This window comes from Amyelois transitella, chromosome 20 (genome assembly GCF_032362555.1).
Source record: "Amyelois transitella isolate CPQ chromosome 20, ilAmyTran1.1, whole genome shotgun sequence".
NCBI classification, from domain to species: Eukaryota; Metazoa; Arthropoda; class Insecta; order Lepidoptera; family Pyralidae; genus Amyelois; species Amyelois transitella.
Window position 1 is genome coordinate 4319954 of NC_083523.1, and position 14463 is coordinate 4334416.

General features: G+C 35.3%; 2 protein-coding genes and 1 non-coding gene across 4 annotated transcripts in view; 2 read left to right on the plus strand and 1 right to left on the minus strand.

The window, feature by feature from the left end:
• LOC106131644 (semaphorin-5A) overlaps window positions 1-13887 on the plus strand; it is a 41255-nt gene extending 27368 nt beyond the window's left edge. The window contains exons 16-20 of the mRNA XM_013330805.2: window positions 799-960; window positions 1392-1538; window positions 8863-8985; window positions 10049-10194; window positions 10954-13887. Coding sequence (XP_013186259.2) covers window positions 799-960; window positions 1392-1538; window positions 8863-8985; window positions 10049-10194; window positions 10954-11190 — 815 coding nt within the window. The 3' untranslated portion in view covers window positions 11191-13887. The remainder of the gene's footprint in view (window positions 1-798; window positions 961-1391; window positions 1539-8862; window positions 8986-10048; window positions 10195-10953) is intronic.
• Window positions 3765-8553, minus strand: LOC132902977 (piggyBac transposable element-derived protein 4-like). 2 transcript variants are annotated; one of them, XM_060950091.1, is made up of 4 exons: window positions 8262-8553; window positions 6767-6901; window positions 6601-6687; window positions 3765-6408 (listed from the first exon to the last, which is right to left on the minus strand). In XM_060950091.1, the coding sequence occupies exon 4, from the start codon at window positions 5792-5794 to the stop codon at window positions 4208-4210; it is 1587 nt and encodes a 528-aa protein (XP_060806074.1). In that variant the 5' UTR covers window positions 5795-6408; window positions 6601-6687; window positions 6767-6901; window positions 8262-8553; the 3' UTR covers window positions 3765-4207. The 2 variants fall into 2 exon arrangements, with proteins under 2 accessions (XP_060806074.1, XP_060806075.1); XM_060950092.1 differs by lacking the exon at window positions 8262-8553 and having other exon boundaries at window positions 6767-7113.
• On the plus strand, window positions 9782-9871 carry LOC132903010 (U6atac minor spliceosomal RNA). The gene has a single exon (XR_009657299.1). It is a non-coding gene; the product is annotated as a U6atac minor spliceosomal RNA (small nuclear RNA).
• Window positions 13888-14463: the final 576 nt, after the last annotated feature.

A 14463-nucleotide genomic window follows, 5' to 3' on the forward strand; every position in this document is an offset into this window, starting at 1 on the left:
TTAAAGACTAACGGTATTTCATGTTTTGAGCATTCTGAGATAAAGCAGGTATACGACCCTAGCCACGTACACAATTAAACAGAGAGACAGATGTTATGATGATAATGTGATGTTACAGTATAAATGAAGGGACTGGGTTTCATTATACTTATGTGTATTTTATATTTTGAATTCAAGTTAAAATTACCGACAGAACAATATTTTTACTTATATTACTGCTACACAGAGTATACACGAGACGTGCTTATGCATATTATGACGCTTTCAACTTTTTGCATCGTTATAACTCAGAAACGGTAGCTTTATTGAAAAAAAATATTGATTCCTTTTTATAGATAACTTTATGATCTACAATCTATGTCTGAGGTAATTTTCCGATAAAACTTACCGTTTTGAAGAAAATCGTGAATAACCCATTTTTTTACCTTTGACCTTGGGTATTTTTTTTTCCTTAAACCGGAATCATGGGGAATTTTGAAATAATGCTTTAGATTGTGTTTTAAACAATTATACTCATTTTCAGATTGATGGGAATTAATGTAGCTTCATTCTTATTTTTTGGTCTAAATTGACCGGGTTACTTACTACAGAACGCGAACTCAACAGCAGTAGCTCAATAGAGAGATCTCCTTAATTATTATAGGCCTAGCCGTAATTGGGTCCAATAGATATTTATAAGATGTCATTGTCAGAGTTACTCAAAATGGAAAAATAAACCATCCACACGAAGACCGACATCCGCGCGGACGGAGTCGCGGGGGGAAGCTAGTAAATAAATAAATTTATAAAAATTTCCAGATTCCCAGTGGTCCTGCTGGAGCGAATGGAGCGAGTGCAGCGGCGGCTGTGTGTCCGGGAAAGTGATGGGTTACCGCAACCGCTCGCGCGCCTGTCTCTCGCCCGACGGATGTGAAGACGCTGCCGCCGCGTTGGAGAGGAAGCCGTGTGTCAGCCATTGTGGTTAGTAAATACCACAGTATTATACAGATTGCTAGCGTACAGTATGAACTGGTACTGTACAGTACTGGTTGCCCCTTTAAGAGTGATCTCCACAAACTTGTTATACTACAACTGCTTGTTTTAATGACGCCGCCGCCCTGTGTCAGCCATTTTGTGGTCAGTCTAACATTTTCTTTTTCTGTTTAGCGATAGTTCCAGTCACATTCTCATTTCTCTAAAGTAGAAGTTAGAGGTCTCTTTTGACAATAATCTTGGCTTTAGTAGAAGCGATCTCCACTATATTTGCAGGGGAAACTTATCCATATTGGATCATTGTTACACATTTAGCTGCTTGGATGTGCAGGTTTCCTCGTTTTACGAACCTCACCGGAAGAGCATCAGTGGGCAAACGAAACTTATGTATAAAATAAAAAAAATTGTTCGTCTTTCAGAATCATCGGAGAGCGGCTGGGGCGAGTGGGGAGAGTGGTCCCCGTGCGCCAGCGGCGAGCGCGCGCGGCGCCGCTCGTGCGCCGGCGGCGCGTGCGTCGGCGCGCAGATGCAGGTGGCCAGGTGCGACGGGAATGACCTCGACAATGGTAAGCTGGTTTTTTTTTGAGTATTTTATTTTTTTATTTTGGGTTAACAGCCAGTGACATGAAAACATTATTTTTGTTTTTGCTAAGATAATTTAATATCAAAGGCATTTGACGGCCTCTGTGGCGCAGCGGTAGTACGCTTGTCAGTGACATCGAAGGTCCCGGGTTCGAATCCCGGCCAGGGCATGATGAGAAAATAACTTTTTCTGATTGGCCTGGGTCTTGGATGTTTATCAATATAAATATTAATTATAAAATATAGTATCGTTGAGTTAGTATCTCGTACCACAAGTCTCGAACTTACTTCGAGGCTAACTCAATCAGTGTAATTTGTCCCGTATATAATAATATTAATATATCAAACATGATATGGCGTTACGCGATTAACCCTTCAGCTGCGGCGGCTATACGCAAACTGCGCACCTCGTCTGCGGCGTTCAAGCGCCGCGGCGGACGGGCGCGCAGTGTCTTAGATTTTGTTGTATATCTGTATATAATTATTTGGGACCTACCCAAAAATTTATTTTTTTTTAAAGATATATAAATGAAGAATCATATGCAATAAATTTTGATGCGAAAAAACACTTGCGTTTATTATATTTAGGTCACTGAATTCAAAACTTACCGAAAAATTATCCATTGTAAATATTTTACTGATTTTGCAATTTACATCTTTCATATATTCTGTTTTTGTTTACTATTCCACAAAGTCCAATAATTGAGGAATTTAATGGTGCCAAAAAGTTATTATGTCCCAAGTAAAATTCTCTAAAATCGTCTTCACAAATAATCCAGTAAGAATCACGATTTCGCCATTTTGCAACTTCTACAACGCAAACTTTATACTTCTATTACCATGAAAATATTGAAATGTAGATTTATTTGAGGCATTGTAATCGTAAATAATGTATTTGGCTTCACAAAACAACAAGTAAAATGTATCTAAATGTCTTAAAATAGTATATTTCTACTAAAAACTGAAAACTTACCTAGAAAACTATCATTTTTTCAATTGGCTCGTTCATTCACTTACATTTGTCTTTGCTCAACTGTAAGGGCAGTGTGGCAAACACGAAAAATTGTAGTTTCGTTTTTATATCAGACATATATAGCTTGCCTAGAGAAAATGAGCGAAAAACCATAGCCAAAAACTAGAAAAATGTATGTCTGTGTGCGTGACTTGTTTGCCTTGCTTGTCTGCTGATGGCCGTATCTGGACAAAATGGCGGCATGTGGTTAACGCCTAACTGCTGATGGCCGTATCCGTCCACTGTCAATGTTTGTCTAACTGCTTTAGGTCGGATCTGGGCATATCTACAGGATGTTTGTTTTTAGTTGTGCACGTTAGTAATTTGGAAAAGAGTGTCTTGTAAAAATAAAAATAAAATGTTGATTAAAATGTTTCTTTTATTGGAATACAAAAATGTACAATGTTTATTGGTTTCCACTACTCTAAACCTATTCAATTCATAGTACATACTAGTAATTATTTTTACCAATGATTCATAGTACATACTAGGAATTATTTTTACCAATGAAAAAATAAAAATAAAATTACAATTTTGTAAAAATAATTACTGAACTGTTTTTGATAAGTTTTTTTTTTCAATAAATCTATAATGATAAGAACTATGTAATATATAAAGACTTATTGAAAAAAAATACTTTCATCAAAATCGGTTCAGTAATTTTTGAGATAGGGAATAGTGTTGAAGTCGGTTGTTTTGTAAAAAAAAATACTTATTTTTAATGAATTATGAATTCAAATTAAACAAAAAAATTTTGCGTAGGAATCGAAATTTTAGATTCCCATCATTTCACTTTACTGATAACAACAACGTTTTAAAAGGGTGTTATTTAAACAGTCTGCAGAATATTCATATGCAAAAAAGTTTACACAAATTCAGAAGCGCAAGTGAAGAATAGGATAACAGAAGAATAGGCACCAAACTGCACTGCAGCAGTGTCTCTAAATGACGTCAACTTAAATTTTAAACAAAGCATGTTTGGACTCAAAACACGCATGCGTTCGATCGAGCTCAAGCCGACTGTAACCAAACTCAAACGTTTATTCAGAAAATAGGCCTTTGTAGGCACTTTTTTACGTCAAATTACATGTAAAAATTATCGATTTAGATAAATTAAATAGATATGTATTCAAAACTCAAATTTAAAATTATTAATTCTTTCAAAGCTAAAGACTACTAGCGCTTCGTAACCGACCACTGCAAGAGAAGAAACGCCGAAAGAAACTCTTTTCAACAGTATTGGTCGCCTACTCGCCTGAAGGGCTTTGAATTTTTTTTTTTTTTATTTTATTTGTATATTCATTCTATGTATCTTATAACCCGTAGACCAAACCAGTGCAGTCCTAAGAAAGAAGGGATCAAAGAGAAAAAAGTATTTTTAAACAATAATCCTAATATTAATATTTAAAAATAAAATAATGTATACATAAATAGATAAACACCCAAGATCAGAAGTCAATATGAAAAAGATAATTTACCAACTTGACCTGACTGGGGATCGAACCCGAGACCTGGAAGTAGCAGTCTGGTGTGTTGACTACTACATCACACATTTTATATAAATATATAACTAATATAAATAAATAGATAATATTTAATTATATATTTTATATATATGTAACTACAGAAGTAATTTACAAACTATAGATTTTCTAAAGTATGATACTCAAGCCAACATTGGCCAACACAAATATACACCGTGCAATGACTGCACGCGATGTTACATTTTTGCCTGCATCTAACACAACGTCCCCTCTTAAATTTATCTTGTTTTTTGGTTCGCTCCTCGGTCACCTCATTATGAACAGGGAAATGATTAAAATCCCTGTTCAGCCTGCTACAGGTGGGGATGGGGACCTGGCGCGAACGTGAGGAGACGTTTTGTCCGAATTCTAAGCAGAGCTCTTCAGCAAGCTTGAAACGAAATTGGCGGTGAGTCATTTTTTTATGCTGGCCAATGTTAGCACAATATATAATATATGCATTTAAAATAGATATATTTAAAAGACGTCTAAAAACTTTAATATACCATTTGATTCCCCTCTTTCTTTCTAATAAATACATGCTTAGCTTTTGATCTTTGAGATCGACGCCTCCCATGTATTTATTATATTCATGGACCACGACTGGTTTGGAGCAGGGTTGGCCAGCCCTGTGCCCTGGAGCCATATCTGTTTTGTGGTAAGTAGATACAGTGGTGACAAGCTTCACATCTTTCCATGCTATGACGGATACATCACCACAGTGTCTACTTACCACACTACCCCTAGCCATCCTTTTATCCTGCAAATTTTGGATTTCTACGGGCGTGTCTTTTCGGCGACGGTTCAGAGTACCGACTACGTCAGTTTTATGTTTTTTTAGAAATTGGGTCAGAGGAACAGAATTATAAAAATTGTCCATGAACAGGGTATATCCCTTGCCTAAATAGTTCTTGAAAAGCTCAAGGACTATTTTGGCAGTGGATGTAGTAAACCCGTAAACCGTTTCTGCAGTTGTCGTGCCTTTGCCGGCATACAAAATTAAATTTACTACGTATCCAGTTACGGCCTCACAGAGTTCATAACTTTTGATACCGAATCGAGCTGCTTTGGAACGAATGCATTGTTTCCAGCTTAAATGACCCTTCCAAAGCAGCAACGATTCGTCTATCGATACTTCTCTGTGAGGCACGTAAATGGACTGGAATTTTTTATTTAAATAATCTATAATAGGTTTTATTTTAGCTATTTTCTTATCACGCCCCTGTACATGTATGTTGTTGTTATCAGTAAAGTGCAAAAATTTTAAGAGCATTACGTAATGATCCCTTGACATCAGTTTTCGAAACTCCGGCATACCCATCACACCCGTCATCCAATATTCCTCTAACCTACTTCTTACACATATTGACATAAATATCATCACACCTATAAGCCTATATAGTTCGGAAACCGAAGTTTCCACCCAGTCGTTCATGCGAGATTTACTTGGCATGGAGTCTCCGGTTTCAAAGAAACCGGTTATTGTTTCCCAAGCGTAATGATTCGTTTCGTGGACAATAGAATCCATCAGAGGCTGGTCCCAAATTTGAGTAAACAAGCCTAAAGGACTTGTTCCCTCAATTTTAGGACCAGCTTCTTCGTTGAAGTCCTCCCTGACCCCTCTAAATTCGTTAAAATCAGATGACCAAGTCAATGGCTCCTCACTAACTTCATCTTCAATAAAATCGTCATCTGATTCCAACATCTGCTGTAACTGATCGAGAGTCAATTCTTCCTCGGCATCCTCATCACTTCCAGAGTCGATGGCTAATTCTTCAGCCAGCTCAGGATCCAGTATGTCTTCATCCTATTAAAAAAACCAAACCCTAAACCACATGCAAGCATACACACAAACATAACAAAAGCGGGTATTGTTAGAGATGCCAACCACAATATTTTTATAAAAAGGAATAATTAGTGTATCCCAACGATGAACAGGAATAGAGATTCCTGTTCATTTTTATTCAATTAACTTTCAATATATTCATGCCATATTGCCAATTTCGCTGAATTACGTTATTGAGCATACACCAAACACCTTTATATCAATGAAGTTACAATACATTCATACCGCATTGCCAATTTTAGCAGAATTGTGTTATTGAAGCACAAACCAAACACCCTTAGTTACATTACCTTAGTTACTGGATGGACTAGATTTCTATCAGATAGTCCGGTGCACGATGAGAGCGGCAATAAATAAAAATCCCTTTCTCAATGCAAGTAATTTATACTTTCAAAGAGTGTTATGAAAATGAAACTTACAGGTTCTCGGCCAAAAAGATTACGCGGCTGACCTTTCGTACGTTCCTCTGGTACCTAAAAAATAATTATTTTGTAAATAACATTGCATGTTGTGATAATAGGTAATATTTTGTTTCGATAATCCTTACAATAGACATCAATAAGTGAGCAATAAGTTAGTATACATCTCGACATATTATTATCTTGGTAGTTAAAAAAAAGTTGAACATCTACTAAAGTTATCAAAAAAAAGAAAACCATTCTTACAGCAGCTACTTTTTCGCCGCCATGGACCAACTCATCCACGATCTCTATGGCTTCGCCTTCCACAGATAAATTTTGGGGCCGCCAAGGCTGTAATAAAATATACGAAATAATCAGTTTTTGTTTTTAAAGTAAAAGGGAAAGTTAACAAAACTGGAAAATAACATACTCTAATCCTCCCTGATCCAGATGTCTCCAAGACTACATCTCTGCCCCGAATAAGGGATCCCTGAGGAGTTCTAGTCACCTCCAAGCCGACAAACATGCTTCTGGAAGTACTTGGGGTTTGGGGTTCCATTTTAATCTGTCAATAAAATAAAATTATTAGCATGTATTCAAACCAGACATCGATGTCATCAGAAAGTGCTCACGGAGACAAAACTAACGAGCTAAAACACAGCGCGATACGAGTTACCGGAGCGTAGATCCTGTATACCACCTTCCGACTGCATCATCAGACCCTCGATGTCACTTCATCAGAAAGTGCTCACGGAGACAAAACTAACGAGCTAAAACACAGCGCGATACGAGTTACCGGAGCATAGATCCTGTATACTGTATACCACCTTCCGACTGCATCATCAGACCCTCGATGTCACTTCATCAGAAAGTGCTCACGGAGACAAAACTAACGAGCTAAAACACAGCGCGATACGAGTTACCGGAGCGTAGATCCTGTATACTGTATACCACCTTCCGACTGCATCATCAGACCCTCGATGTCACTTCATCAGAAAGTGCTCACTGAGACAAAACTGACGAGCTAAAACACAGCGCGATACGAGTTACCGGAGCGTAGATCCTGTATACCACCTTCCGACTGCATCATCAGACCCTCGATGTCACTTCATCAGAAAGTGCTCACGGAGACAAAACTAACGAGCTAAAACACAGCGCGATACGAGTTACCGGAGCATAGATCCTGTATACCACCTTCCGACTGCATCATCAGACCCTCGATGTCACTTCATCAGAAAGTGCTCACTGAGACAAAACTGACGAGCTAAAACACAGCGCGATACGAGTTACCGGAGCGTAGATCCTGTATACCACCTTCCGACTGCATCATCAGACCCTCGATGTCACTTCATCAGAAAGTGCTCACGGAGACAAAACTAACGAGCTAAAACACAGCGCGATACGAGTTACCGGAGCGTAGATCCTGTATACCATCTCCCAACTATCATGACATCATGTCATCAAAACCAAACGACATTTTGACTAAAACCAATAAAATAAATTTCGTAGATTTAGTTTCAATCAATGAATAAATCACAGAGGCTTTTGAAAGCATGCTGTATATTAGCGTCGCGATACAATACACAGACAGTGTACGACACAAGTAAGATGGCGGACATAGTGCGTATGTGTGCGTGTAACGGATTCTCAGTCTTGAAAAATATAAGATATTTACAAAATCCATGTATTTATTGTAAAAAAGTTAGTGTATTTCAATAGTATAATAAATTTACTATCTAAAACCAATTATATCCATTACAGAGGTATTGGATATAATGCATAAACTAACACGAAAGAAATATGTAACACACTCCATCTACTTTTGAAAAAGCTAAAATCCTTCTTTTTTTACTAAATCTATAAACTTTTACACGTAATTGCTTCGAAAGTAACTATATAATAACGAAATAAAAACATTTACATACCTGTTTGTAATTACAGCCAAAAAAGACGAGTTTTCTCACACGTTCTTCAGTCACTTTGCAACACAACGAAGTCACAATTTGAAATGACTTGGTTAGCTAAATGAACGGATGAAATTCATATTTGACAGTTGTCTATGACGGCTTCATTCGTTAGAAATACATTTCAAATAATAAAACACCTTATTTCTTGTTATTAGATATTATATTTGTGTAAAAACTACGACGAGTGCATTTGGACGGATCCGGAACAAAGCATTCCTAGTACATGCCCGGATACGGCCTAAAGCTTACGAAGGGTTAAAAGATTTGACAACATACTATCTGTATTAACATATGCTATGAAAAATATTTAAGGGAGCTGATAAAATTGAAAAGCAAAATAAATGTTACTTACAACTAAGGGAGTTTATTAGGCTAATAAGGGTCATCGGCTCTCAAATTTCCAACATAAAAGGATGATAAAAATAAATGCCAAATACTTAAAAATTCCCCTTATCTATTCTGAGTAAAGAGATCCTATTTTCAAATTTGGTAGAAATCTATTCTCAGCAGTAATTTTTAGTTTTCGCAAGATAGTACTTATTTATTTGATGTTTCACAGATCTGTACGCGATGCCGGCGTACAGCCAAAACGTAGAGATGGCATCATTCGTTACCATGGCGAATGATGACAAACTCGGCGTGCCTAGCATAGTCGGGTTCGTCGTGGGTTCATTTGTTGCCGGTAAGTTAATTAGAATTAGATATGATGAACACAGCTTCATCAAATCAGGGACGTGATGAAGTATGCAGGAATCGAGCCCAATAAAAAGATCAAGTCTCTGCCTACCACTCTGGGAATGAGGTGTAATGTATGTATGTAAGGTTGTCTTTCTCAAAAAATCATATTACCTTATTGTTTTATCTATGAATCGCAATTTTTTTGGAATCTTTATAGAGTTGACAAAAATGAATTCCGCGGCGTTACCACACATGACATGAAAATAGTAATAAGTACTTGAATTTAACGTAATAACTAAAATTTAATTTGACAAACATGAAAATTTGAAAAATTTTAATTTCAAATATAAAAAAAAAGAACAAGACCACATGTCTTGTTCTTTTTTTAACCAATATTTTTTAAATAGGCGTCAGCTCAACATTATTTAAAAATGAGATTTGTTATGCTTAGTTAATGTTTTTGACATGGTTTTGTGTCAAGTAGCACGTTTATCGTTCACAATGTAACATCATCTGCATACATAAATGACTATTAACAGTTTCAACTATTGATCGATAGATGGCGTTGTAGTGCTTTGTAATCGCCTTTTTAGATGTTTTTCATAAAAAAATAGGCTACTTAAGAGTTTTTGATTTTGTGTTGTTATTTAGTACATTCGAATTTTATTTTCCTGTAGATATAATGATTCAGTACTAGTATAAGATAGAAATAAACAAATTTATAGTTAAAAATACTAAATTGCGATATAAAAACTTTTAGGTTGTGTAAGTATATAAGAATTTATTTCGACGCCATGATTGTGTCTATTGAAAGGAGAGACGGTTAGCACTCCCCTTGATAAGGATGGAACACACAAAATGGTTAAGGCACAACTTGACCACATTTTTTTTACTTTCAATTTTTAATATTTTTCGCCTTACTGTTAAATGTTACTAAAAATATGATTGTTAAAAAAGTCTTTTTAAACGAATATGTTTTATGACTAACATACATAATTAATCACGTCTTACTTCACTTACTGGGTAGACAGAGTCAACCGTATTTTGACATATACATTTTTTCACAGGATGTCTAGTCTGCCTAGCGGTAGTCATATTCTTCCAACGGCGCGGCACATACTTGCCTTGTCGTCGGCAAAACAGAGTGCCTTCCAGTCCTCACTACATCACGGCCAAACCTAATAGCTACGTTTCTGTTCCGCTGAAGGAAGTGGTAAGTGTTCATATAAATCTATACTTATATTATAAAGCTGAAGAGTTTGTTTGTTTGAACGCGCTAATCTCAGGAACTTCTGGTTCGAATTGAAAAATTATTTTTGTTTTGAATAGACCAATTATCGAGGAAGGCTTAAGGCTATATTTCATCACGCTGCAACTATTAGGAGCGAAGAAATAATGGAAAATGTGAAAAAAACGGGAAAGGTTATTCATCCTTAAGGGCTCCAATGATGCCCAAAATAACTATTCCATGCGGACGAAGTCGCGGGTACAGCTAGTAAAAAAATATATTTTTATGTAAATGTAATATAATATCTCCTAGAACAAACCAATGATGTTGAAATCTTTACAGACATGTTTAAATGACGTAAAGGTATTTGTGGACATTCTTATGGTAACGTAGCCCCAGGAAAAGCTTGTTAATATAAATTCTATATTAACAAATTTCTACATGACCCTACTTGCCGCCAAGCATGTAGTGGTTATATGTATATGCATGCAAAGTACCTATATTAAATATAAAGAAGTTTTTCGCGGAATAAGAACTAATTAAAGGTCGTTGTTTCATACTATGTAAACATCCATCCTCTTCGGGTGATTCCCGGTTGAGTTTTCACCTCTAGAGAGCAGCCAATTCTGGAATGGTTGATCAGGTTTTTACACGAAGCCACTCCCGCATGACCTTTGAAACCTTGCAAAAGAACCTATTGTATTATATTACTATTCATATCTTTTAATTTGCTTTACATTTTAGCCCCGAAAAGCGAAACGCCAGCCGTCATTCACAGGCATCGGCGGCTCCAGCGGCATCCTCCTATCCAAAAGTAACAACCTATCAAACCCGAACAATCATAATAACGGCTTGACTACCCCAAAACTGTATCCCAAAGCCATAGCCAATGAATACGATTCCATGGGAACTTTGAAAAGACATTCTAACCAACCTAATAATAGGAGTAATCTGGATTTGGAGGAAGATAAGTTTTATTGATAGATAGAGGGTAGGTGAGTGGTCTGACTATGGATCCCGAAGAAACAGCCAATTAGAACCACTCTTTGGGGGAACCCTTAAGCCATTCCAATCGATCTAACTACAGAAGTAATCTGTATTTTGAAGGAGAGTAAGTTTCATTGATACAGTGGGTTTGACTATTCGAGAAAAATACGATCCTAGGGGAACCCTCGCATGACACTTCAACCAACGTTACAACAGGAGATGGAGAATTTGGGGAACATAAGTTTGATTGGTGGAAAAGTCATAAAATGGAATGTACCCAGATGAAAACCACTGCGGCCGCGTACCAATGACTCTTGAGTCACGTACATTTCACTGAACGATCCTCTTACTGCACAATGTGAAACTGTATTACATGCTGGGTCAGAGGAATTACAATGCATATGTCCTTCTCTCTCTAGATCTACGATTGACTACGGACAGAGAGAGAAGGAAAATGACATATGCCTTCCTTTTCAACGTTAGTGAGTACCGTGGGTCATAAAGGAGAGATGACAGTAATTTCGTGTAATTACCTGACTTGCCCACTTCTGTGTAGTGCGTAAAGAGAGGTAACACACGGACTTATTTTTATAAATAGTCTATAAGAATGTGATGAGTTCAATATTTTTGATTCTTATTCATGGAAATTGTATGCAAATTCATGCAGTTGGTGTAAAATAAGAAGTTTATAACATTTATCTTTTTAATCGTTCAATAATTTCAGTTTGTTTTATAGTTCATGTAATTACATGACATTATAATTATGTTACAATGTTGTGTTATGAATTTAAAATTGGCAATACAATTTTAATAGTAAAAAAATCAAATGTCTGTAGTGCCTTGTATTTTTTTAGTGATAAACGTTGAAGGTTTAAAATTATCATTTTCTGAGTGAGCCGATAAAATGATGTGGAGAAAGTACTTACGAAAATTGTGATTGTGTATTTAAATAAGTAGTTAAAAGTCCAGTGCCATTCTAAAATGTAGAATAATGATTTATAAGATAGTAAAAAAAACGATATTTTTATATTAAAATATATAAATAAATAAATGAATTAACTAAAAGCCAAGAATGTGCCATGTAAATTGAAGATAAGATAATGTAAATAGCTATTTTATATTAACACATATATATATAGAAATCAAAAATTCCATATGGCAGTTTTTATAGCAGTACAAAATAGGTGCCTTCGTGTGAATATTTACAATATAGCTATATTTACTATAGATTCGACTATATTTTGTTGAAAATAATTCAACATTTACGTGACTCATGTTGAGTCGAAATTGTTATTTATGTAGGAATGTTATGCATAGATCTCATAGTTGCTAGACAAGACAATACAGAGGATGGGAATGAACATAATTTTTATGACTATAGATTTCATTTAGCATGGTTATGTGATGTTTAGTAGAGTATACATACATACATATGATCACGTCTTTATCCCTTACGGGGTAGACAGAGCCCATAGTCTTGAAAAGACTGATAGGCCACGTTCATCTGTCTGGCTTAATGATAGAATTGAACAATTAAAAATTAACCTGGTTGGTAAGAATTTTAGGTACAAAAGTAGAAGAAAATGGCTGATTAAATGTTAAACTTTAGCATTGGAAAAAAATCATTCATATCATATATCTAGCAACTATGATGTCCATGTCATAACCAGGTTTTATATTTTTATACGTGCAAAATGGGGTAATGTATGGAAATGGATAATAATTTGAATTTATTAAGTGAAATGTATGAGTTTATTAGAATATTTAATATATCATTCCTTCAAACTTTAACGTTCCAATTTAAGTTATTCCTATAACTTCTTTGTGCATATATGTATATATGAGCTTTCTTCAGGTTTGTTACACCGGATTAAAGTAAAAGAAAGCCACTTAAGAAAACTGCAAATTGAGACCAGTTGGTATTTTAAGTTAATTTAATGGGGCATTTTTGTAAGCAATTTTATGGGGCATTTTTATTATATTTACTACAGGAAGAGATCTCAAGAATTGAGTTAATTTTCTTAAGACAAATTTTATAGCTCCTATAGTTGAAATTAAATTTCTTAAATTTCTCTTAAATTTAACTAAAATGGAAAAGAGTAGGTACAAATTTCTTAATATTTTAATTTTGCTCCTTGCTTTCCCCTTCGTATTAAATTGAGGCTTTTTTATACTCACCGATAGCATTTATGTTGCTTCTTTTTAGATTTGTTTTTGTTAACTCTAAGAAAAACGGAGGTGTGTGAAAAATCACTGTAAAGGTGTAATTACTTCTACCTTAAATGATTTGACGACGAGAAATGTCACGGAGAAATTGCAATTTTACTTTTTTTAACGGAATAATTGGCAATACATTTTTACCAATATTTACTTAATTGGTAAATTTAATTTATTGTTTATATTAACATATAGGTATTTAACGTCTTGAATTATTCTTAGATTATAATATAATATTTACACTTTATTGACATCATTTCTTAGCGACATTTTTCATCAGTTAAAATCTTAGCTAATATATTTATGTGGTATGCGCAGAAATGTAGTTGCATCGCATAAAATGAATTTGTGATTAGCCTGTTGCGAAAAAACCTTAATTAAACTGTTAATAATTAATTTTGTTATCCTATACGAGTGAATCTAAATGCTGTATGTTATGAATTAATCGCTAAATGTGAATAAAGACTGTGTCTATTAAAAGCTTGTTTTATTTGTTCTCAAAATGAGAAGTGGAATCTACTGAGGATATTACTGATAACACGATATGATGAGAACCCTTTACAGAATACATTCCGATATTCAATCCCCTTGGATATTCAATATTAAACCTTCAGCAAAAAATACCTAATTCATAGGTAAACGATGTTAGAATGCGAAACTAGGGCTTGACTTTTACGAACTATTCGGCTGTCTTGTATTTGTATCACGTAGTCGTTGTCAGCATGTCTTTACTAACGAATATTACACGCATCTCAGGGGGCCTTGTAATGTGAGAACATGGCCTGAATACTGAAGTAAATCCTTAGACTAGAACTAGTAATAGAGGGGTTATTTAGTGATAGACGGATTAGAATTTTTTTTTGGACAAATTACACGAGTTGATTTGAGATTGAGTTAGCCTCGAAGTAAGTCCGAGACTTGTGTTACGAGATACTTACTCAACGATACTATATTTTATAATAAATACATGCATAAATAGATATACATCCAGAATATGTGCTGAGATATTTAGAATACAACTAAACACAAATAAATACAAATGATAGAAAA